We start from the raw sequence: 24,288 nt of genomic DNA, 5'->3' as shown, positions 1-24,288 counted from the left end.
ACATGTGACTATTGCATGGCTGAAGGTTGCCAATTAGTCACTTTCTCCCGCACAGTTTTCATGAATGAGATATCACACTGGTCCCAAAAACATGGACTGTTACACATACTCGAAAAGTTTGTGCATATATGTATATATATACAGACAAACATTATCCTATTGATGTAATAACGTATAATAAGTTAAATGCTACATTTGGCAATATTGCGAAGCATCTTTGGAGCTTAGCGCAGGTGGCCGTGTGGTCAGCCTTTCTGACCGAAGGTCAGATCACACAACAGGCATCCATTGAAGCCTACGACCATATACCACATTTTACCATGGGTGCATGTACACATGCACCAGCACAGACTGAACAAATTACAAACTCAAGGGCAAGTACAGGCACATATAGGCATTGTCTTGAAACAGGAGTGGAGAATGACTGTATGGATGATACTCTTATGCAAGGGAAGGATAGGGTGTTTATTTATGAATCATATTTTGATGCAGCCAAAAAAGGATTTCTCCCCTCTTTTCTTTTTCTGTATGAGGGGACAGGGGGGGTGGGGTCGCTGGTTAAGTGAAGTGGCCTTGCTATGGATGTATGGTGTCTTGCTGCATTGCATTTGACCCAGGACGGTTGGTGGGTGCAGTGATGACTCATCATCCATGAGGAGCTGAGACAGGAAGGGTGAAGGGGGTGGGAATAGGTAATACTTCTCTTGGTTACCTCCCTAGTAAGGGGGAAAAGCTTCCTGTATAGAGATGTTACTTCTTTTTTATCAGAGTTCTTGTTACATTTCTGTCTAGAGTAATGCCAGTTATGGGATGATGACTACAGTACTGCTATACTATTTCTAAATGTTGTACATGGTCCCTTTTAGATTGAGACATCAGCAAGATCTGAGAGGGGCTGGACTTGGGTCCAATTTCGTTGTGAATTCCAGCTCCACTTGCTTTGGGCCACATTTGTTTTCTGTACCAAGTCTCTTCTCAATCACTTACCCAGTTCTTGCAGCACACCTGTGGTCAGCAAAGAGATTTTGTATTGCTGCCTGGAAGGAGTTGTAGTGTATGTACTCTATTGTATGTTTGTATAGTGGTTGCATCTGGGATAATTGACATTTGTTCCCAGCTTGATTTTTAAGCAGGATGGCGACCTGAACATTGGTATGCCTATGGAATTCTTATTTTAGAAAAAAAAATTCTGTTGGGCCTATTATGGGGAGTTGTGTGATCAAAGTATGTTTTGTACAGATATACTAAAGGATGCAAGCAGATGGTCACCGTAGATGTTTCATGATACTGTTGTAGTTTTTGTTGCATTTACCACAAACGAGGTTTTGACTGCCATCGTTATGTGGGTTTCAGTGTCGTCCCTAACTCGCTACATAGCACTTTGCAACATCCTTTTACAATTGTAACCTTTGCTATTCCTATTCTACTACCCTTGAATCTCTCCCCAATGCTGTACCAAGTATGCACAAAGTGATGAGTGTGTAGGTTTCAGGGTATAAAACTGCCTGTAATGTTTTGTTGGTGTCCAAGACCAACTTAACAGAATACTCACCTTGTACCCAGCAATGTTCCCTCCAACTTTTTGCTGCTTGTATGCAAACATTGCCTTCACTAAACAGTATATGCGCACCCATGGCGGCAAAGTAATTTTATTTGCAATGTAAGCGCTAGCTAGACGGAAAAAAACAAAAAAAGGTGGGGGGCAATTATTGTTTTGACGGTTACCATATTTTTTTTAGAGAATTTACAAGTTTACGTTTGGGTGGAACTTCTGTATTGAATGGAATATGTTTTGAAAACCTTGTGTGCACATTTTTTTTTTGTGTGTGTGCTACAGAGTACTCAATTCGGACAAAAGTGATGACCAGGCTGTGTGTAGTGTAGCATAGTCTGAGTCACGAGGCAGCACAAAATGGAGATTAGTGTGCATCTAGCTCTTGTGGGAAGAGGATTGCTGTGGCGAGTGCTTGTAGAATTTTCTCTCCGACATGTCACATTTTTACCACTTCAGGCATCCCTACGACCCTAATATGACCTCTAGGAGGGAATATTCACATGAAGCAGTTGCTCAGATAATTGCTTTAAAGGAATCTGGCCTGCAAGCCAAGCAAATAGTGCAGTAAATTGATGCCAGTGATGGGTTTCTTCACAGGGTGGCACCTCTTGTAATTCAGGTCCTTGATGTGGCAGCATACTGTCCTCACAGACACACCACCAAACTGATCTGGGTTGTCCTGGTTGTGGTTCTTAGAGTAGACTCCAAAGTACGTTTCAAAATATTGTGGGCCTGACCCAAAGTCTTCTTAGGCCTACCAGACCTTGGTTTTGAAGATGGCAGGCTGTTCCTTCCCTCCTCAAAAAATCTGGCAACCCACCGGCACACTGTTCTCTCACTGGTACCAATTTGCTGTACTATTTGCTTGGTTTGCAGGCCAGATTCCTTGAAAGCAATTACCTGAATATTCCCTCCTAGAGGTCATATTAGGGTTGTAGGGATGCCTGGTGGTAAAAATGCGACGTGTCAAGAGAGAAAATTCTACGAGCACTCAACTCGGCAATCCTCTTCCCACAACAGCTAGATGCACCCTAACCGCCATTTTGTGCTACCAAGTGACTAAGACTATCCTACACTACACATAGCCTGGGCACACTTTTGTCCGAATTCAATACCATCTACTATGGTTATAAAAGTGGCAAAATTCATCACTTTTGTCCAGTACTGTAGTTGTAAATCATGTGCGCATGTACAGCTTAGAGGGAACGTTGGTGGCCAGGTAAATCACAAACACCTATACTCTACAAAGAGTGCCTTGATTTCTGGAACAAGCTGTGCTCACTTTCCTAGTTTCTAGCCTTATTTTTCTCAATGTAAAACTTTAACCTGTTCACCCGTTTTATTAAATTTATGTAAATATACACAAATTAAAAACTAACTCCCCACATGTAACCATTTCCTTCGGGATTAAGAGAAACTGCAGTTTACAAAAATAGGTAGAATTTTATTGATTTTTTTCTTGTTTCCATTGTGATAAGCTAGGAATAAACTTAAGTGTGGATGACAATAATTACTTGCTATACTAATATTTTTTTTTTGCTCTTTGGGTTGCTGTCAAATGCCCGAGGCTTTCATATAACATCTTGGATTACAATAACTTACTTCTGTACATGGGACATTATGTACAACAAAATGAAACACGAGAGCCATGATCACATTTCAAAGCCTCATGGCCACTTAATACACATTAAGCAAATCCCATCGATCAAAAAAGGAAAGACCATTCTATACAAGTTTGTACCTTAGCTTGGTTCCTTAGCTTGGTGGAAAAGATCCTAGCCTCACCAAGCTTCATTCAAATGCTCTTGAGTTCTTGTCCTACCAAGGGCCACCTCAGCCAAGTATGGAGGTGCTATACCCCAATTCCAACTACATTCATTTTAAATTCAAGATCCACTCCATTCAACAAAAGATTGACTAAACTAAATAATCTGTTGCATGAAAAATAACATACTTCACATTTTATTCATCAAATAAATGTTATCATTTATATGACTGTTGAAATACAATACAGTAAAATTTCCTTGCCATCAACAAAACACTTAGGCTGACATGGATTCAAGTTCAACATCAAGTGCTTGAGACTTTGGACCTAACTTAAGACAGGTACTCCATAAAATAAGAAGGGGGTGGGTGTCTTGTTTTATAGGTTACAAGCCATAACCCCATTTCAGATATTTACATTTTACAAATAGTATTCAAGGCAGTGGCCAAGCAGCAAAGTTCCAGCTGCTGGCAGATGAAAGGAAGAGGGCACGAAGGATTTGCCAGCTACCAACTGGCATGGCCGCGGCTCGTCGCCTTCTAGGTGTCCACCGCTCGGACATACACAGCAGTAGATACAACACTCCATCACACTCCTCTCCATCCATACTATGCCCTGACAAGCCTCACTTCATGACCCTGGGGTGTGCAACCTTTGTTATGAGGGGTCTGCAAGCATTGGCCATACCAGCTGGCGATATTTATATGAGCCACTTGCTGGGGAGCATGAAGCCATGCTTAGCCTCTGGTACACAAGGGTATCACAGACACGTGTCCAAATGGGACAAGCTCGTGTTGCAGCCACATTCTGCTCCAAAATTACACTGTGCTGACAATGTCTGCATGGCTGAACAACACCAGAAAGAGCACTGCTCATGGCACAGTACAATACTGACTAGGGACTAGTGGGTCCAAGTTATGTGTCCTGTCCCAAAGTTTAGTAGATAAAGAGCATCTGCCACCAATATTTCAAATTTCAGACTTTACCCAAAGAGAATTATTGGAAAAGGTTAAGTTACGATAACCCTAGCTGAAGTTTTACTGATTTTCAAGTTTTAATATTTTTTTCATCGTTTTAAGTATTTGGAAGAAGGCTATATTAAACTACCATATATCCAATAATCAAGTTAGAACATTTTTTGTATTTTTGTATATGGTGGAATTCTATATCGACAAAAGATCTAGGCAAACTACAAGAGATGTGTCCAAAAACAAGCCCTTAATCACCCAATCTGGGCTTAGGGGCTAGACACCAGAAACGAAAAGATACATAACATAAAATGGCCTGAATTCTCTAAAGCTCTTTTGTTAACGAAAAATGATAAAATAATAACAATGAAAAAAAAAAAAAAGGAGACTTAAGATATCCAGACGTCAAATAAATATGATTGTGGCGTGCTAATCTAACTGAATAGCAAGTCTGTAATCTGAGAACCATGATCCAGAACCAACAATGCTGATTCATCTTTAAACATTGACTTAAAACTACAAAATATTTTTTTTCTTACTTTTGGCAATGTTGACCAAACACACTTCTAATACAGTTTGTGCAATTGCTGTTCAACAACAAGCTCAAATAAAGGATCCTGGTTGACTTCCCTTCCAAAAGGGAATTATGCACACAGCTTACAGGTAGGAACTTGTAGAACTAGCAAACTCGACTGTATTTCCTGGGATACTGTGGATAGGGGAAGGTGTTGGTGTGCGCTTTCTTACTCGGGGACCAAGTGGACTTTAGTGCCGATCGCTGAGCTCCAGCTGGGGCAGGAAGAGGCGGAAAGTCTTCATCATAGTCGTAATCCATTTCCTCTTCTGATGATGAGTTGTAAAGAATTTCAGATAAGCTTGAACACTCACTATCATTCCTATAGAGAAAATATAAAGGAATATAAAACCAACTGAATAACTGAAGTTACTGTGAAACTACCATCAATTAACAAACAAGCAAATGCCAGAACAGAACTCACCTAGCCCTAATTGGGTACGGAGGTTGGGTTTCATCAATGGTGGGCAAACGAGTAGTCAGTTTGTCTGTTGGACGAAGTTGCCGCAATGTCCTATTGCTCAACTTCCATACCAATCGTTGGCGATGTGGTGTCTGGGTCTGGTTCTCATACTGGTGGATAAGCTGGGAAACTACCTCACGGCACTGCTCAAAGCTCCCATCTGCAATCTGGTGAAAAGTAAACCATCAGACTTGATGCACACCATAAGCCATAACCAATTATATATTCATGACACTATAGTATATGAAGTTAGACCACAAATTATGAAAAATGCCAGAATCATATACAGTTGGAGTACTAAAAGAATTAACTTACCCCACAGATACTATGCAGATGCTGTAGGCACGCCTGGTGCAGTGGAGCATTGACAATGTCTGTCTGTAATTCCAGAGCCAGGAGTGCAAGCGCTAACTCTGCTGGCCGGAACACAGCTGCCCTGGCATCACAGATGAGGATCTCCAGCTTGTGTGTGAGACGTGTTATTGGCATGGGTGAGTAAGCTGGAGTGTTAGACTGCGCCAGCTGGGTGTGGGCAGCATGGAGCAGACGCAGCAGAGTGAGTGGGGTGACGGGTGGGCTGGTTTGCAAGTCGGTTGCCAGCTTATCCTTCATGATGGCCTCCATACGCTCCACATCCTTTGGAGAACACTTGCACTGCGAAATGGTGGTCAAATCCTGACGTTCAGGTAGCTGATAGGCTTCCCTCAAGTGTGGGTACTTTAGACTGTACTCGCACGACATGTGAAAAGCACTTACAGCAATGCATGACAAGTGTTTTGGCTGGGCCTGTACAAATAAAGGGAAGACAGAAGTTAGTAAAAATCCTATTAATTTATAATCTAGAAATGACAAAACTTTTATAAAACATCAATCAGCAGGAAGACTGGTATTCCAAGTAACCATTCCAGCCCTCATAGGGGACAATTATATTGAATCATTCAAGATTGTTATAAAAAATATTTATATATATTTCCATAAAAGTTAAAACACACCTTCATGCGCGTCAGGAAGCGATCCATTATGTTGATGGCATTGAAGAAGGTGTCAGATGGAAGGTCATACCACACCTTGAGACATCGCAACACATGAGCTGAGCCATTGCGCATCCCCATAGTTATTTCGCTGCAATTCTGTGGAAGAGAATGAAAAATAAATGCACATACATACCAGAAGAAAAGATCAAGAAAAATATGCTACCCAAAAATCAAGAACAACTTCCATTTCTCCATAATTAATGACAATAATGAGCCAGATCTACACTATCAGTGCTAATATAATTCAGCAATTAGACAAAAGTTTTCCCATATAAGGAAAGTAGTCTAGTACACCACCCCTGTTTCCCTCTCCTCTTAGCACTTCATTGATAACACATTTACTTTTATTTTCAAACAAATGAAAACATTACATATATCAATGAAGTTGACAATGCAAAGAAAGTATCAGGACATCTTGCTCATGTACATAACAACCCGACTCCTACTCTACCCTCTCAGTCTGGGAAAAAACAATGGACTATCCCATGTTGTACTGGCATTGGGATCATTTCTATGCTACCAATTCATAGTACTTGGAAGGGTAGTCATCAACTTTCAGGTATGTGAAAAGGTCGAGGAAGTACGGACAAAATAGCTTAGATTTTGTCTGAAGATAAAGACTGTACCTCCTGAACAAAATTTATACTAATATTAAAACCCATGCAACATAAATTCTGGTCAAAACCAACTTCACACCATGAACATCATTTAATAACCATTACCAGATCTTTATTTGAATATAACCCATCACACTAGATACTAGTTTCTACCTTCAAAAGTTAAGGACATACACACACATTTATTCCATCTATATACCAAGAGCTTTTCCCCTTTATGAGGAGGCATGTAAATATTCCCACCATTTCACTCCCCGCCACAATCCTTTCCACCTCTCCAATCTAAGCTCCTAACAGATGACGGGCCATCCCTGCATGTGCCAACTACCCTGGGTCAAATGCAATGCAGCAAGACAGAGTACATCCACAGCTATGCCATTTCATGCAGAAAAAGAAACGACGGAGAGAAATCCCTTTGGGCTGAATCAAAACAATTCACACAGAAGCATCCCTTACTCCCCTATCCCTCCCTTCCTTGCACAACAGTATCATCCATGCACTATCATTCTCCACTCATCCTAATCTCTTGCCTTCTCCATTCCTTGCTCAATAAACATTCATTCCCCTCTCTCAACACTTCACCCCATCCTTCCATCTCATCCCCTTAGTTTCACTCCCCCCACCTCTGTCTTCCATACATCTTTTACTAATCTTTCATCACTCATTCTTTCCATGTGTCCAAACCATCCCAATAATCTTTCATCATCCCTCTATGCAATCTCCTTTTCCCCTCCCCTCAACTCTTCATTCCTCATATTTATAAAATGTTAATAGAACTTAAAACATCAACAATTTTGTTCTCACATACACTCGACAATTCTTTTGGCTTAGAAGCCCTGGAAGCAACAGGACATCAGTTGACAATCATTATAACCCTTTCAGTAACAATACTGTGATTCTGATGGAACTATTTTGTTTGGCTGTCGACTCAGCTAAATTAAATGTGATATTTTAACTTCGATTAAAATGTATCTTGTCCCTTCTGAATGAACACCCATAAACCTTGTTAATGCATCCCCAAACTCTTACTTGGTAACTAAATTACCTTTACTATTGAGGACGACGAATTTAAGAAATTTATTCTGGCTACCTATTTGTGGTGCGATATAATGTGTAAATCAGACTTTTGTCGCTTCCATATTAAAGCGTACCATTACACCAAGCTAGGTGCATCATAATGTACGAAAAGATTCCTGATATTAGGCAAATCCAAACTGCCTACGAGTAAGACGGAATAGAGATACGTAACCTAAATGAGCACGTAGAACCCACCACTGCTACCAACCTAACGCCCAGTTTCTCCCAAATCAATACACACGCACACACAAAAATGACAACCAAACCACAAAACTAAGAACATATATACACATATTATTTTGTTCTTCGTGACTATGTACTAATAGTTAACGAGTAACTAAATTCACTTTCGCAAACAAAGCAATACATTTTCACAGGTTGGTACCCCTGCTCATGTATCCTGCCGCGCGGAGGGTCCACCGTACCAGAGGTTGTGTATGGTAACTAGGTTGCGAATATTTAGATTCGCACAACCAAAAACATCAGTAACGTTCACGAAGTACTTATTATTTTTATTTCTAGCTTCCAAGAGACTGACAGTTCCTACAGAAATATTCCCATGAAACAACCTAGGCTTGAACGAGCAAGCGATCGATTCGCAACTGTATTTGAGGACAAGCCAGTTTTGTCGTGAAGATGTATATATATTTTTCCATACCTTTCACTTCGAACTTTATTTTACGTTATCGCCTATGTCCCCGAAAGGAAAAAAGGTGCAATTACGTGAGACCATCATTGGAAGGGAGGGGCTCTCACGGGAGAGAAAGGGGGGTGGGGGTGAGAAGGGGGAGGGGCGCCGAGAACATTCAGTACACTGGACCTTTAAATTCAAAACTAAAACACCCGCTGGCGTTTGTACAAGGCTACAAGCGCCTACGGACCGAACAATGGTGAATCACTGACACTAGTAACCTTCGCCCAACATTTTAACTGCGTCACATTAAAGGGGTGGGTATTAAAATAAATATATATATATTAATAATACATTAATAATACATTAACCTAAGCAAATATTGCACGAAGAGTTCGTTCTTGTTGACTTACCTTCGTAGTATGGGGAAGCGCAAGGGCCGGCTGATACTTGGGCTCGAGAGTGCGAGCCTCAAGCAAAAGGGTCCCCAAGTCCTGCCCCGCCATCCCTAGGACAGGGTTGGCAGAACTAGGAACTCCCGATGCAGCAGCAGCTTCAGCCATGACGCCTTCAACAACTCCAATCCGACGCAACACACCCCACACGTCACTCAAACCACACCTGCAAGCATATCATCAACGTTCACAAAAGATCTTCCTTCAGTGGTCGAATACGGACATGCAACGAAGTAAATCTACTATATTTAATACATAAAAAAACACTCAACTCTTGTCTACATCCTGAGAATAAGTGCATCCACAATCATAGGTAACATTAAACTTCTTTAATATATTCACGGGTCCCTTTACTGGCTATGTGTACAAAAACCACTCCACAGCTAAGACCCAAGTTATTACCTCTACACCAACCCCAATCAACATTTCAATAACACTGTGTACCTGCTGCATCCAAGTATTTATTTAATCTAATGCATCTTGGCGGTGTGGCCTGACAGTTTTACAGACTCCTATGGGAGATGACGAGATACTTCAAAGCGCTGGATGGGATGGACGGCATAGAGGCAAGGTCACTGTGCACAGGGGCTTGTGCCTCTAATTTTGCTCCTTTATCAACAAGGTTGCCACATCTCATGGCACGACAGATATTTACATATACGATTCAATGAAGATTCTAAAAATGAGAAAAATATCACAGTAGGAAGTGTACGACAGTCACTAGTTCTCTTCTTGGCGTACTGACAAAGACTGTTGTTTACTGCCCCAGCTGAGCGAAGCTAGCTTCTATCCGAGTGACGAAACCCCTCAACCTTCCGCGCGAGAAACTAGTGCTGGCTCAATATATTTCTAGTTTGTCCCTAGTAATAATATTTTACGTATTTATTCCAGACTTTAACGTTAACATTAAACACACAATAAATTTTTGACATTGTGAAACTATATATTTCTTAACCCAAAAAAAAAATTATCAGCTGACACTAAAACTGCTGACACACTATACTCTTTCGTTTATTTCTACCTTAATAAATATTACGTTTTGAACAATTGCTTATATCACATTTCAACAAAACTAATTCTTGCAATAAATTGCACTTACTAAAAAACAATATTCTAAAACCACAACGCCCGAATAATTGAACGGCTTTTGACTAGTTGGCAATTGCATCCCCCTTGTTTACCGACGTTCCAACCGCTAGCAGCTCCCAGAATCTCTCCGCACAGTTCAAATTCACCATAGAACGACGGTTTGCGCTTTTAGTCAAGTAACTAGCTCAATTTGTTAGATGCCATATCGGAATTGGTTTAGTACTGCATGCACTAAACGCTTCAAGCCAAACAACTCCAATCACTGCTTTGCACATAGCTTCCCACCCTGTGACTACAAAGAACCAAGATCTGAAGAGACCCATCCTCAAAATTAGAGCAATGTCAGAAGCAGTAAGCCTGGAATAACGTGAAAAACCTTGTTACTAATTCTGCGAATGCAATCAAGTGTTTTTGCAACCCCCATATTTCCAAATAGCCCAAACACATTCTTCATAATACAACTACCGTGCTAAAACATACAAACAGCCCGTATTACAACAATGACAATTCCAAATTGAACATTTGTCCCCTTTGAAATAACCCTTTCACTGATGGTTATTTTTTTCTAGCTGCCGCCAAGCGATTTTATTCAGTTCAGAAATATTTTACCAGAATTAAGACGAGCACTAACTGCGACCTAGATATGGATCAAAAGGTCTCCTGTCGGCATGCTCCGCCTTTGTAATCCTTTGTATGGTAACTATCGCCAACTGTTTATAAACCCGTATGCCTTAAATGTGAAGGAGTTTATAAAAGTCTTCTTGTCGTCATGTCAGAGAAATCCCACCGGTGCAAAGAAACTTCTGGACTCGCCTGACGAAAACTTCCGGGCTTGACGTCATATTGCGTCAGCCATCTATCGAACAGTTGGGTCCAATCTTCGCGGCGATAAATAAACGACAAACATGTTCTCTTCTGTTCTCTTTTAAGATAAGCATGGCCCCAGTGCTTGCGCGCGCGCACACACACACACAAGTAAGTTTTGTCGAAGTCACCAACAACTATACGTCCTAAACAAAAATGTACCTCTGAGGTGGGTCATATAATGCGCGAGCATTTGCTTAGAAGTAAAACCATATTTGGCAATAAAGTTTCCTACCGAGTACTCTCCCTGCAAACAAATGCGCATTCACAATCATGGACATAAAAAGTTCTTTGTCCTCAATGTCCAGTCCTGGATGAAAATAATTTAAAAAACGGGCGAGAAAACGACATCTGTGAGCAGAGCTCTTGCTTTCACTGACAGCTGCACAGTGAGGGACCCCAAGCTTGCTCGCCCTCACAAGGAATGTTTTCCGCCAAGTGATTTGTTCAACGGTTTAATTCCGACTAATTCTGGGTCATTCCATTGAAAAAATAACTCTTTCACAGTTATACGACATTATATCCCGCCTCTGTAAAACAGCTGCAAAAATGGCAACCATAATGTAACTAACATCAGCAACCAGTTTCATGATCTTGTAGGTGTGAGACTGCATAAGGCATTGTGCGGGTGCCTACACACTTGCCGAACGTCGTATGCATTTGTACAGGACCGACACTAACCTTATATTCTCTTCATCTTTCACTGCTGAAAGCAACGTCAACCTTTGAACTCTTGGAAAAACTCCGGAGTCGCTTTGTCTGAGGAAACGTCAAATCACTTTTAATCACCCCCCCCAAAAAAAAAAAAAAATCGAGCGGTACAAGAGTCAACTTTTTCCCAACTTAATTTGAACTGGATTGCTTTGAATCCACGGAAGCTTGAATATCTGGTTAATTACTGTCATATACTAACAAATATACAGGTAATTTTGCAATACAATTGGTTTTATTTCGTCATTTTAGATACTATTACATCGCAGTTACCAACTTTACACATTATGGTGTACACGTATGCACACTTCAAAAAATCGTGTACATAATAAATACAAGTAATGGCGAGATCCTGTGACCATGCGCGTTAATAATAATTCTAGTGCAGCGTTAAATAATGGAACTACGGTCGTGGAATCCCGTCAACACGTTTGTGGCAGCGTGCCCTTTCTCCATGTTTACACGCGCAACATCGCGAGGAGGAAAGAAGATTCTACAAAAATATATTCTTACCTAATACTATTACTAGGAGAGAGGAGGACAATCTTCTTCGGGGATACACACTGTACAGAAGTGAACTGCTGAGGCTTCTCGAGTACCAAACCTTTCTAAACGAGCTGCCAACGTTATCGCTCGATACGTTTCTAAACTGCGCGAGTCCTGACATGATCCTGGGTGACGCAACAATTCCTGCACGTTACGATACAGCGATCCCTGATAATGTACGTGTGTGCGTGTTTTGTTGCATGCTCTGTTCAGATCACGTGTTAATTTTCTTATCGACAGTTGTCCTCCCTGATTAGAGATTATAGTTGTATCCAATCAATGGGTAATAATGGGACATTCCACCCACCACCCCTTTGCTCATAGTTTTGCAACACGAGTTGAAGCTACCCACCATCATATTCAATAGGTGCGGCGTGAAATATGGTAGCCCAGGACGCTAATCACTACACCAACAACACATTGTGTGTGTGTGTGTGTGAGAGAGAGAGAGAGAGAGAACGGATGGCGGCAAAGGGCTATTGAAATTGCATTATCAACGTCTTCCTGGTTCCAAACAACATTGATCAAGTGGCCATAGCAACTTCAAATTCTTACTAAGACCCAAGAGACACAAGGTGCTACGAATCAATAACTCAACCTAGCTCCTTGCGAAACTTCGCCAAGGCAAAAATTATAGACGTTAGTGATAGAACTACGATTGAAATGAATGCCCACTGCAGTCCATTCGTTCCGCCGTTATCATAATAAACACACGCACATTATATATACACACACACGCCTGGACTCGTATTTTCCTGTAACTGAAACTAAAGCATATCATTCGGTTTATTGAATACATTTTTGACTCTGGGGAGTACACCACGATCCGCCTGTCATCCAACTCAGATGACACAACCAGTGCGAGATGATCCCGCCTACAACCCGGGTTGGGTCAGCTATCGATTCCCCCAAGCGAAACCGTTGGCCACGGCCGCCGTGGTACCGGATACCCAAAATCGATACCCCATATGTTGTGCACAACAATCCAGACTACAACCATATGGGGCATCCATGGCGTCTGCGTCTTCGTCATCGTTTTTGAAGGCGACAAAACGCATCGCTGCCGAAACGTATCGTGCAGCGTCCCGTGCGAGTGGGAAGGTGGAGCCGGCTGCGAACGTCCGCCGAGGAAGGAGGGGAGGGGAGGGGAGGGGAGGGATGGGAAGGGAAGGGAAGGGAAGGGAAGAGAGAGGAAGGAGGAGAGTGAGAGAGGGAGGAAAGAGATTGAGAGAAAGAGAGAGAGAGAGAGAGGATGGAGGAGAGTAACAGATGGAGAGTGAGAGAGAGGGATAGAGAGAGAGAGAGAGAGAGAGAGAGAGAGAGAGAGGATGGAGGAGAGTAACAGATGGAGAGTGAGAGAGAGGGATAGAGAGAGAGAGAGAGAGAGAGAGGAGGGAGGTAAACAGAGAGAAAGAGAGAGAGGGGGGGGATAAGGTACTATGCGAGCTTGACACACCCAGTCTTCATTTTGGACAGCCACATAACCTCTTTGTACGTATACTTGCCACCAATCCTCCCCTTCCTACATGCTTACTTGTACATTAGAAATTCATGCGACCATCCATCAATGCAAACGCAAGCATCCAGGCAACACAAAGAACGCCCTGTTCTCGTTCTGTCACAGCATAATGAAAAATTACGAACCGGTCCCTATTCTAAGGCTTGTATGTGCACTCAAAATACACTTGGATCCACACCCTACAGCACCAACCCTTGGCTCCCATATGTCGACCACGAGACACAATGGTAAAGTACATCTGCCACATTACAAAATCAATAACTGAATGTGACCGTTAATTATTAAAATAAAAAACGGTGGGTTGCCAACACGTTATTATACACGGAAACTCTTCTTACTAGTTAAAGTTCAAGGTACAGTCAACATACATCCCTTTCACAAAAGATGACGCCGTGAAGAAGTCTTGACGAGCAGGAACTCAAGCGCGGCAAGGAGAAACCTTACACAGTTCCCTCTTAAAATGTCAGCTTAAGAGAAGCAGCGTCACCAACCAAACCTTCCACCAAGAAATTCATGACAAGAAGACGACTTTCATTCATGACACCTGGTGTTTATATCGTGCACGTCGCTTACGGAGTAGAGCTACCAAGTACCATGACTCACGGCGCAGTTTGAAATTAAAGGGCTAACGGACGGACGGGTGGCGGAGGTGATGCACTCCGCCAACGTGCGTGTAGGAGTATCAACACCAAGCGACCGACGTCTGCCCTCTGTCTGCCTTATGGTCGTGTGCGTGTGTGTATGTGACTATGCACATGCAAACTGACGTCCGGGCCTTTGAGCCTGTATGCGGGCGATCAGTATTCTATCTTTCCTACTATCTGATTTTCCTTGTATCCATTTCCCTACATTCCACCGTATTCATTCTATTTCGTCGATTCAACCGTTGGTTCCTTGCGTACTCCCGCTCCGGTAAATTCAAAATTTCTGACGCCACTTTTTGCGAGAGCCGGCTTCCTCAATTCTATATTCATTCCGAAATAATCCCGAGGTTATCTCTGTTTTCAAGATTCATCGTTTTAACATTTTCAGTATTCCATAGATTTTCATAATCTACTTCCTCGGTGTACCAATATTCGTCTGTGCATATGAAATTTCAGATTTTCGTATTATACAAAAAGGGTACGTTATATGACACGTGTATTGCCTCAATCTATAATATATGTAGCATGAATAAGGGTATGTGTAGTTTGTTTTTGCAATACGTTCGAGTAGGCTTATTGTTTATTTACTGATTTATTCTCCTGTCGGTAGTGCTTCTGTGATTTCTAAAAATTTAACCTGTGTATTCCGTGTACGTGTGTGCTTTGAATACTCGCGTTTTTCGATGTTGACGAGAATGTTTAAAAATGGCGAATCGAAGGAAATGGTGGAGGAAATGCCATGCGAGGAAGAGGCATATCTTTACGTTTCGCTCGCCGCCAGAACCCTAAAAACAACTAAGAACAAAATACTTGGCAAAGTTCTGTCATGAAAAATGTTTTGCAATTAACAGCGGCTTCTCCTGCCATCCTGTTTGCATTTTTGTGTACGAGTTATCTGAACGATTACAACTGATGAACTATTTGTGTTATGACAACACCATCCGTCACCGTGTTTACTGTATTGCTGTATTTGTGTTCGAGGTTGTCAAAAATGCATTTGGTGCACGGGTACTGCAGTGTTGCCAGAAGTGTACGAACCTGTTTTACATCTGGTGGATAAGTAGAAGTATCTCCTTACATGGTAACGCCTGCTACGAAAGTGTTTAAACAAAAACGTTTAAGATATTTTAGGTATACGTTTGACAAGGTGGATGATATGGATTTATTGTTAAAAAGTGTTCTGGATATGGCGGTCGGGGGGGGGGGTAAATCTCGTGAAGAGAAGGAACTTAGTCTGAAGGTCATTTGAAAAATGGTTCTCCACTATTCAAGGGCATTCGTCTTGAGATCGGAAAGTTGCCGTCTTCAGTCTTCACAAGCCGATATAACGAAATATTGTCTAGAAAACGAGAGGAAGATTTCTGCGCTGAATAGGGACGTCAAGGAACATTTTTTTTTCTTAACTGGGGCGATAACAGGGCCGTGTGGGAGACACACGAGACAAAGTCAAGACACTTCTGTCAATTAGGACGCGCTGGGAGTTATGCCGGTGCTACAATTTCATCGGTGGTGTTCTGTGCGAGACATTGTAGAAAATGTTCAACGAAAGCCAATGTAAAAATTACGCCAACCCGTCTGTTGGGCGTCGTGAAACGATAAAACTTCCAAGTTATCTATAATTTTTGCTAACATTCACTGCCCATTTTCGCCACTTCCATTTTTACAAAACAAGGATTTTACTTTTTTAATTACGTTAGTTACTGTGACATATAGTAAGTATCTTACGAACAGTTAGGGAAATTATCTTTCTCCTTTTTGGATTAGGAGTTTTTACCATTATGTCCTTTCTATTATTTCTATCTGTCTTGGGTATTCCAGCTATTTCCTAATACCTCAGCTCTTTGATTCGCCCAAGTGACTCTTCAAATCGCGCTGTGTGAAACTGGACAAGTTTTGTTAGAACGAGTTGAACACTTGAACACCCAACCCCACCCAACTTTTTTCTTCAAGTTCAAACTGTTGCTAAAACTGCTACAAGGTCATACGTTCTGGTGTACACCAGAAACAAGAAAATAAAGCTCATTCTATTAATATGTGTGGGTTTGCGTGCGTGCGTCCGTGTGTGTGTGTGTGTGTGTGTGTGTGTGTGTAAGTGCGTTTGTGTGTGTGTGTAAACGCGCGCCCTGTTCCCTATATTTTACAATAAACTTTCATCAGTTCAACTCAGCCCTGTAAGATTTCTTTCATCTCGATGTGTGTTGCATGCACGACAGTTATGTAGGGAAAAGCATGGATGAAGATGATGGATATTAAGTGACATTATACGAATATCGCGTGACTGCTTTGCCTATTACTTTTGAGAATTTGCACGTCTTGTAACGACGACGACGACGACGACGCTAACGATGATGGTGATGATGATGGCTTGATTTTGCGTCCTCTCGCCCTAACCGAGGACGACTTCGCAGATGTGGGCCCCCTTTCTTCGGACTGTATCGGCAGAAGCCAATCTTATCTCTTCCATTTCCTCTGGCAGAGATGATTTCTCGAATCTCAACTTGCGAGCTCGGCAGGCTAAGTACCTTAATCCACTGGACCTTGTCGAACTTTAGCGTAACATGTTGAACACGACTTAAACCATACATTTTTAGTTTAGAGGGGACAGCAGTTAAGGAGTTATGGTTAATCTCTATTAAACCATTTAGACCGGGAGCAACTTTATCAAATTCATTCTGGTTAACGAGACGAAAGGGGACGCTGTGCTAGTTCAACGATACCTCTGTAACACATTTATATGATAAAAAAATTCTTAATATGCGCGCGCATGCATGTACCTCTATGCAAAGTACAGATGAGGAGAGTACACCAGCCGAGGCTCACCTTAGCCATGTGCGCTTAGATTGCTGGGCCAGTTAAAAGTCACTGATGAGAATACAGAGGTGCGGGATTCGAACCCCACAGCCAAATGAGAGACCAGCACGTTTCCGATTATACCACCAGATATAATTACGAATACAACCCAGCTTAGTATTGATTGAAGCGTTATGTGTGATTTCCAACACAAAAACACCCAACTCTGACAGCAAATAAAATAGTCTAAGGCACACTGTACCCATGGAGCTAAATACCATGAGCTATTTCATTTCTATTTAGTTTATCAACAACTGTGTGTGTGTGTGTGTGTGTGTGTGTGTGTGTGTGAGCGCGCGCGCGTGTGCGGGGTACTGATCAGCGTCCCGCCTCTTGGACCTGCACAAATTTGGATTTCGTCAAGTCCACAATTGTATTACACATTCGGTCCTAAAAGGATTCACGCTAGCATGCTTAGAATTCTTCTTCCGAGTTATCCGCACGGACCCTGGGCTGAAAGGGTTCCCACAAACAAGGCCAGAAACCAAAGAAGAGGAAGACGAGGAGGAAGAAGAAGTATTGAACGAGCAAGGCATGAAGACAATCCTATTAAAAACAGCATTCACTGGAACGCCAGCACGGCCATGTGTGAGAGCGCGTGTACGAGTCTTCGACAACACATGTATGCGTGCACGTAGTTTCACTGCGTTTGGGCGACAGAGAGCTTGGAGAGGAGGGTGGGGTGGGGGGCTCTTTAAGTATGGTTTTCACTACTTACCAAATGCCTCTGAAACGTTAAACGACCTCCATTAGTTCTCGGATCAATGCCAAGATCTCTCGAAAACCAACAACTGCCTCTTCAAACCACAGTACCGATGTAGAGCCAGAACCATTACAGCTGTTGCTCTATACAACAACAGATTCTTTTCTTCTAAGACGATTTAAGCTCTAACAGCAACGTACTTATAGTATTTGTCAACTATAATTATCATCAACCAAGACTGTCTTCAGATGATGGAAAGAATCCTGGAGTGAAGTATGTGTGCGTGCGTGCGCGTGTACCTAGTGCCCACCTCACCAAATAAATACAATTAATGATAATTGTCACCCAAGCATCCAAAGCAAATAAATCAAAAGTATGCCACCGCTGTGTAGGAGTTACCTACCATAAAAAATAAATAAATAAAATCTAAAAAATCCATCATTTTGTAGGCTGAAAGTTCACGGTTCTACCTCTCCCCCACCTGTGTTACCGTTGTCAGACCAATGAGTCTCGTACGCAGTGTTGCGCGCACGCACACACACACGCACTTAACAATGGTCTTCAGCCAAAGTTACTATTACCGATGACGAAATTGAGGATAATATATCCCATAAGCGTGGTAAATTTCCGATGACAAGACGACGGTCTTCTGACACACTACATCCGTTGTCAAACGACTTCTGAGTTTTCGATCACGTCAGAGCGTTTACAGAAAAAACCCAACTCTCCTTCCCTACGTGTTGCCAATGCATGACTGTAAACTAAAGAAACGTGTTTGAAATACACATTGGTTTTACTAACTGACAATCACTCGATAATTTATCAATTCTACAATAGGCCAGTGTACCCACAACGTATTGTTGTCTTGCTTTCGTCATTATCTTTTTTTGTTTTGTTTCAACGAACCCACGTCGCGGGAACGTTTCCGGAAAGTGGCGCGTTTCTGTCTGCACGTATACAAGCATCGTAGTTCCAACACACTTAAACTGCAGTGGATGAATCCCAGGGAGCTGTGGTAGTCATCAGTGGGTATTAGATTTAGGACGTCAGTAAACATTTTCTGATATACTGGTTCGTATAATCGTCGACGGAAAAAACGCACTTGCTCCAATTTCTTGACAGATGACAGTCACAAATACATGGGAACTGACTCAAATGTACACATGTTAATATGAACACGTACTGCCACGTGTACGTGTTTGTGTGTGTTCACTGCACGCGCTGTGTTGGCACTCACACGAGAGAAGCCGTGCATGTATCAGCGGGCATCTATGTACACATCTGTGCACACAGGTAAAAGTGGCCACGCACACACGGACTTCAAAATGTTGGAAACAAGTTTTCGATCTTATTCATTGCCCAAGTTCTTTCTATAAAACCATTCAATCTTAATAAAAGCAATCCAATATCTTCTTATTCCAATAAACTGCTACAACAATAACAAACTTTCAAATATATGTCTAAACATACAAAGCACGCGCGCTAGCGTAATTGTTTTATTTACCGAGCGTAAATAACAATACTTTCCCACATACAAAGCACACACTCGCTCTCTCTCTCTCTCTCTCTCTCACACGCACACACACACACACACACACGTCAAATATCTCGTTATCAAAGCTAATTACCTTGGAATCATAACCTCATCTCGTCCACGGATGATCGAAGTCCATTCTAAAATGTAGAACTACTGTGAACACAATTTCTGATATGTACTTTTTTCGGCGAAAAACCGTAAGACGAAATTGGTCCTCAGTTTACTCGGCAACACTACACTATAGAAGGCACGATAATACAGGTAATGCACGTCTTGGCACGTAATTTCTGGTACCCAGTATCACAGCCAAGTCGCGGAGATATCTATTACCGGACGTTTCAACGGTCACGACTGTACGATAAATGACACTGGACTCTTGGACAGTCGCACACACCCTACGAGAACTAAGAATGACGCCTACGCACATGCGCACAACGCACGCGCATACAAACAAGGCAGCCCTTTAACAGTCTCGGCTTAACAGTCGCCTTGGTGGGAGAGGAAGTTTGAAAAAACAACAACGCTAAACAACGACGCGCAGACAGTCCATGAGTCAACGGACAGCACCAATCCAATTTTTTACACCAACGCAACATTAAACGTTAACTGAAAGGGAATTATAATATTCACTAATCACCAGTTTGTTTAGAGATATCTAGCAATATATAGCCACCCCGCCCCAACACATAAACATGTACATTCACCACGGAAAAAAAAAAAAACTTTATTCCCATGTTTAAAGTTGCCGTTTCCGACTGTGTGTGTGGCCAATGCCCCCGCATAGCGTCTCTAACAAGGCTTTAACGTCACATTTCGCACGGTCTATAAAACTGAAACGAAGTAAACTACTTTTCCTCCAAAATAACTAAAATCCTCAACAATATAATCAAACACGTCTTACTGATAACTACTGAAAGCACATGGTTTCCTTACGTAATAATTTTACGATGGTTGACTATGCATACAATACTATAAAACCTGCACACTTAACGGGCAAGGACCTTCAGAAACATTTCCTAATAGAGGAAGAATCTGTTTCCTGGATGGTTTTAGAATACAGCTCTGGGGTTTCGTGCTTCAAACTAACAAGTCTTGTGAACTTGCAACTTTGGCCCAGGGAGGTAGTAGATACCTACAACTCCCAAGACGCGGATCGACGCGACCCGAGACCTCTGTTGCCAGAGTCGACCACAGCCTCGGGCGGAGGAGCAACAGTTCAAACCTCAGCCACGGAGGCACTTCAACCGTCAACCGACGCGCTCTTCCACGAAACACCCGCAAGAATGAAATAAACAGAATTAAATAAATAAACAAACTAAATATAGGAAAGAGAAAGAATAAATAGAAAAGAAAAGGGCACGAGAGATCAAAGATTAACTAAATGAACACGCAATCGCACATATAATCTAGTCTCCCATCCCATTCAAACGTCTCTTCGGAGATGGTTGGCTAAAACATTATTATACACACACACATTATATATATATATATATATATATATATATATATATATATATACATATATATGTTGAGATGTGACAAGTTGAAAAAGGTGGAAAAAAAGAGTCACGGGTCTCGTTCCGAGTTTATTCCTGACCGGTTTCGCTTGTAGCTTCTTCAGAGGAAGCTACAAGCTACAAGCGAAACCGGTCAGGAATAAACTCGGAACGAGACCCGTGACTCTCTTTTTCCACCTTTTTCATATATATATATATATATTTATATATATAATACACACAACAAATCTGGGATGATTGAATTACAGAAGAAATGCCAAGCCATCAACATCGGCGTTGATTGTAATAAATAAAAAATAAATCGTGGCCAATTGGATTGCACAAAATCCCAACAACACCCACATCATTTTATTCTCAACTGAGAAAAGCTCCGAGCAGAGACGAAAAGGGAACGATCCCCGAGGGGCAGCGAGGGTCCAAGGATAAGGCAGCTCGCGGAAAGGGCGAAGAGGTTATAAGGACGAAGACTCGTGGGGTCTCGTGGCCGACCCTGGCTGGCGTGACAGTACAATAAGGCCGATGTGCCGGTACGATAACACGTCGTCGGCGCCTTCCCCGACGTCGTCCTCGCCCTCCCTCTCTCTCTCCTCCATGGCGGCTGACGGTAACAAAATACAACTAATCGCAACACCCAGTCACGACCCCCAAACAAAAAATAATATATATATCAACACTATTTGTTTACATAGAAAGTACGGGGGCATTTTCCAAAATACTTGGGTACCTCCTCCAGACCCAGAGGAACCCTTACAATGAAGGGTTTACCTCTCTTCGAAGAAAAGAGCTTAAAGTGCGGCAAGGGTGCCTGGAGCAAAGGTGTGTGTGTGGGGGGGGGGGGTGGAAGAAAAGAGGATGAGCAGGGAGAGGGAAAATGATGGAGTGGGACAAAGGGGAGGGGAGTGGAAAACATAAAGAGGAAGAGAAGAAGGAAAGAGGGGTGGTCAGGATGGGAGATGAGGAAGAAGAAAAATAAGGAAGGACGAGGAAGAAGGTGAGGTGGAGAGAATGAATGGAAGATGAGAAGGAAAGGGGGCCGGGAGAGGAGAACGAAGGAGGACGGACGAGAAGGATGGAAAGTAGCGAGGGAGATAAGGAGGAAGAGTTAAAGAGTTTCCAGGTGTAACCAAATTCCTCATGAACACCATCAAGGTTGCAAAAAAATGCAGAGGCCAATGGCACGGGTTCTTCTCCAGCTACATATTACGTATACACTTCCTTCAATTGCCTGATGCTTACGTAATACCCGAGACGTACACGTATACGCACGCGCACAATGGTAGACAGACCGACCGACAAAGGGGGCGAGAGACAGAGAAAGAAAGAAAGAAAGAAAGAAAGAAAGAGAGAGAGAGAGAGAGAGGTGAGAGAATCCAATTTCATTGCATCAGTACTTTCATGCCGGTCTTCTGCCCCTGCGCGTCACTAAGGTTGTATGGAATGCTACCTCGGTCTAACGCAGCGTCTCTGTGTTACGTAAAGGAAAAGTACCACACAAGGGAGGAACTGGGAGGGGGAGGAGCGGGGGAGGGGCCAGAGGAGGAGCCGGGGGGGGGGAAGGGGGAGGGAGACATAGGAGGGCAGGCAGAGGCCGTTGATCCTACCAAAAGTGCACCCACATAATGTCATGTGGTAAAAGACTACATATGGCACAAGCATAAAACGTGTGTTGTGTATTCTGTTTTGTGTGTGTGTGTGTGTGTGTGTGTGTGTGTGTGTGTGTGTGTGTGTGTGTGTGTGTGCGCGCGCGCGTGTGCAGGGCAACGTCCTCGTCATGTGACTGAACACAAGTCTTGTGATATGACCAACACTCGTTCACACTCTCACTTCAATGTTATACGAACTCTACGTACTGTTCTTGCAAACCAGTGTTCCCTCAATCCTTTCGCACAAGCTGTTTACATTCTTTCATTCTTGTTACCGTGCAAAAGATACAAGGCTCTTTGTCTCAACTTACACGCGAGCTGTGCCGGCTTTTCTTTGACCATAAAACTTTGTAGATCCACGTCGGGGCGAGATTAAGTTACTCTCAACGTCTTCCATCTCACTGGTAAATCTCACCATTAGAGACCTTGCATAGAATCACGGTAGGTTCACTTTAAAGTACGAGTACTGAACATTACAGACCACCCCCTCCCCCTCCCTACCTCCTTTCCGAGTCTCCTGGGTCTAAATTATTTAATATTATTCTTGTGCGAAAACCATTCTATTAATTTTTCGAAAACTTTCAGCTATTCTAGTTGTGCGTCGTGTCTGGAGATGAGAGATGAGAGACAAGGTGAGAGAAGAGTGGAAAGAACAGAGGGGAGGTAAAAAAAAGAGTAGAGAAAATATAATAGAAAAAAGATGTCCTGATCATAATGCTGAACACGTGGAAAACAATACGCCATTACCATACAAAAAGGGATATCATAAATGATTACGATCTATCGGATGGCCAGAATGTCCGCATGGACTTCGTACAATCTCTGAATCCTTTTCGACCACAATTGCTTGGGTGAATCTTCATACGAGACTCGAACAAGAACCATATAAACGACACAACCACAAGTACACTTGGAAAGAACCTAGATCCCCAAGGCGTAGCTGGAGTGAACTCCTACTTTGACAGTCAAATAAATAAACAAAAAAGATTGCATATATTCAGTACTATTCATGGTTACACTTATTTCTCCCCAACCCCATCCACCAACACCTTTGACAAATTTCTAACAGAGTCCCTGCCTTTCAATCCAAGGTGACACTTAAGCGACCAAGTGATCAACATTCTTTACATAGAATTCATGGAAGATCCGTGACTGGTCCATAGGACCTCCGAATCTGTTGACAACATAAAGCTAGTTCAATCATTCCCATAAGGAAAGGACCCAAGGCGACCCTACGTAACCTTTTCATTCGCTGCCGGAGACTTCGTTCGCAAGTAAAATCGCCCGACGACAAGCAGAACGAAGTTAAAAACGACCGCGGTAAGCAAAAGGGTTTAAGAAGACTAAGTACGTTACAGGCGACGCGACTTCGCACAGATTTCTGTTCAAAAATAGATCCTCCTTCCCTCCCTCCTTCCTTCGTCACGGGGCGAAGGCAAAGGTCACTTGAATGGCGACGCCGAAGGGAGCCCACGAGTTCAAAGACGGGTGAGTCAACTTTGAAAAACGTGTGGCTATTATTGTAT

At 42.4% G+C, this 24,288-nt stretch overlaps 1 protein-coding gene across 6 annotated transcripts in view; it reads right to left on the bottom strand.

Annotated features, from left to right (window-relative positions):
* Positions 1-2,978: 2,978 nt before the first annotated feature.
* LOC143027090 (cyclin G-like) overlaps positions 2,979-24,288 on the bottom strand; it is a 90,938-nt gene continuing 69,628 nt past the window's right edge. For 2 of the 6 annotated variants that reach the window (XM_076188047.1, XM_076188048.1), the window contains exons 2-6: positions 9,098-9,305; positions 6,318-6,455; positions 5,641-6,111; positions 5,287-5,492; positions 2,979-5,184 (exon numbers count right to left, since the gene is read on the bottom strand). In XM_076188047.1, coding sequence (XP_076044162.1) covers positions 4,968-5,184; positions 5,287-5,492; positions 5,641-6,111; positions 6,318-6,455; positions 9,098-9,247 — 1,182 coding nt within the window. In that variant the 5' untranslated portion in view covers positions 9,248-9,305 and the 3' untranslated portion in view covers positions 2,979-4,967. Of the gene's footprint in view, positions 5,185-5,286; positions 5,493-5,640; positions 6,112-6,317; positions 6,456-9,097; positions 9,306-9,583; positions 9,898-12,316; positions 12,336-19,693; positions 19,907-24,288 lie in introns of those variants that run through there. The other 4 variants (XM_076188050.1, XM_076188045.1, XM_076188049.1 and 1 more) reach the window with 4 other exon arrangements.

The sequence above is a fragment of the Oratosquilla oratoria genome, chromosome 7 (genome assembly GCF_046742065.1).
Source record: "Oratosquilla oratoria isolate Oo_2021 chromosome 7, ASM4674206v1, whole genome shotgun sequence".
NCBI lineage: Eukaryota > Metazoa > Arthropoda > Malacostraca > Stomatopoda > Squillidae > Oratosquilla > Oratosquilla oratoria.
The sequence above is the reverse complement of the archived record's forward strand: the minus strand, read 5'-3'. Positions and strand labels throughout refer to the sequence as shown.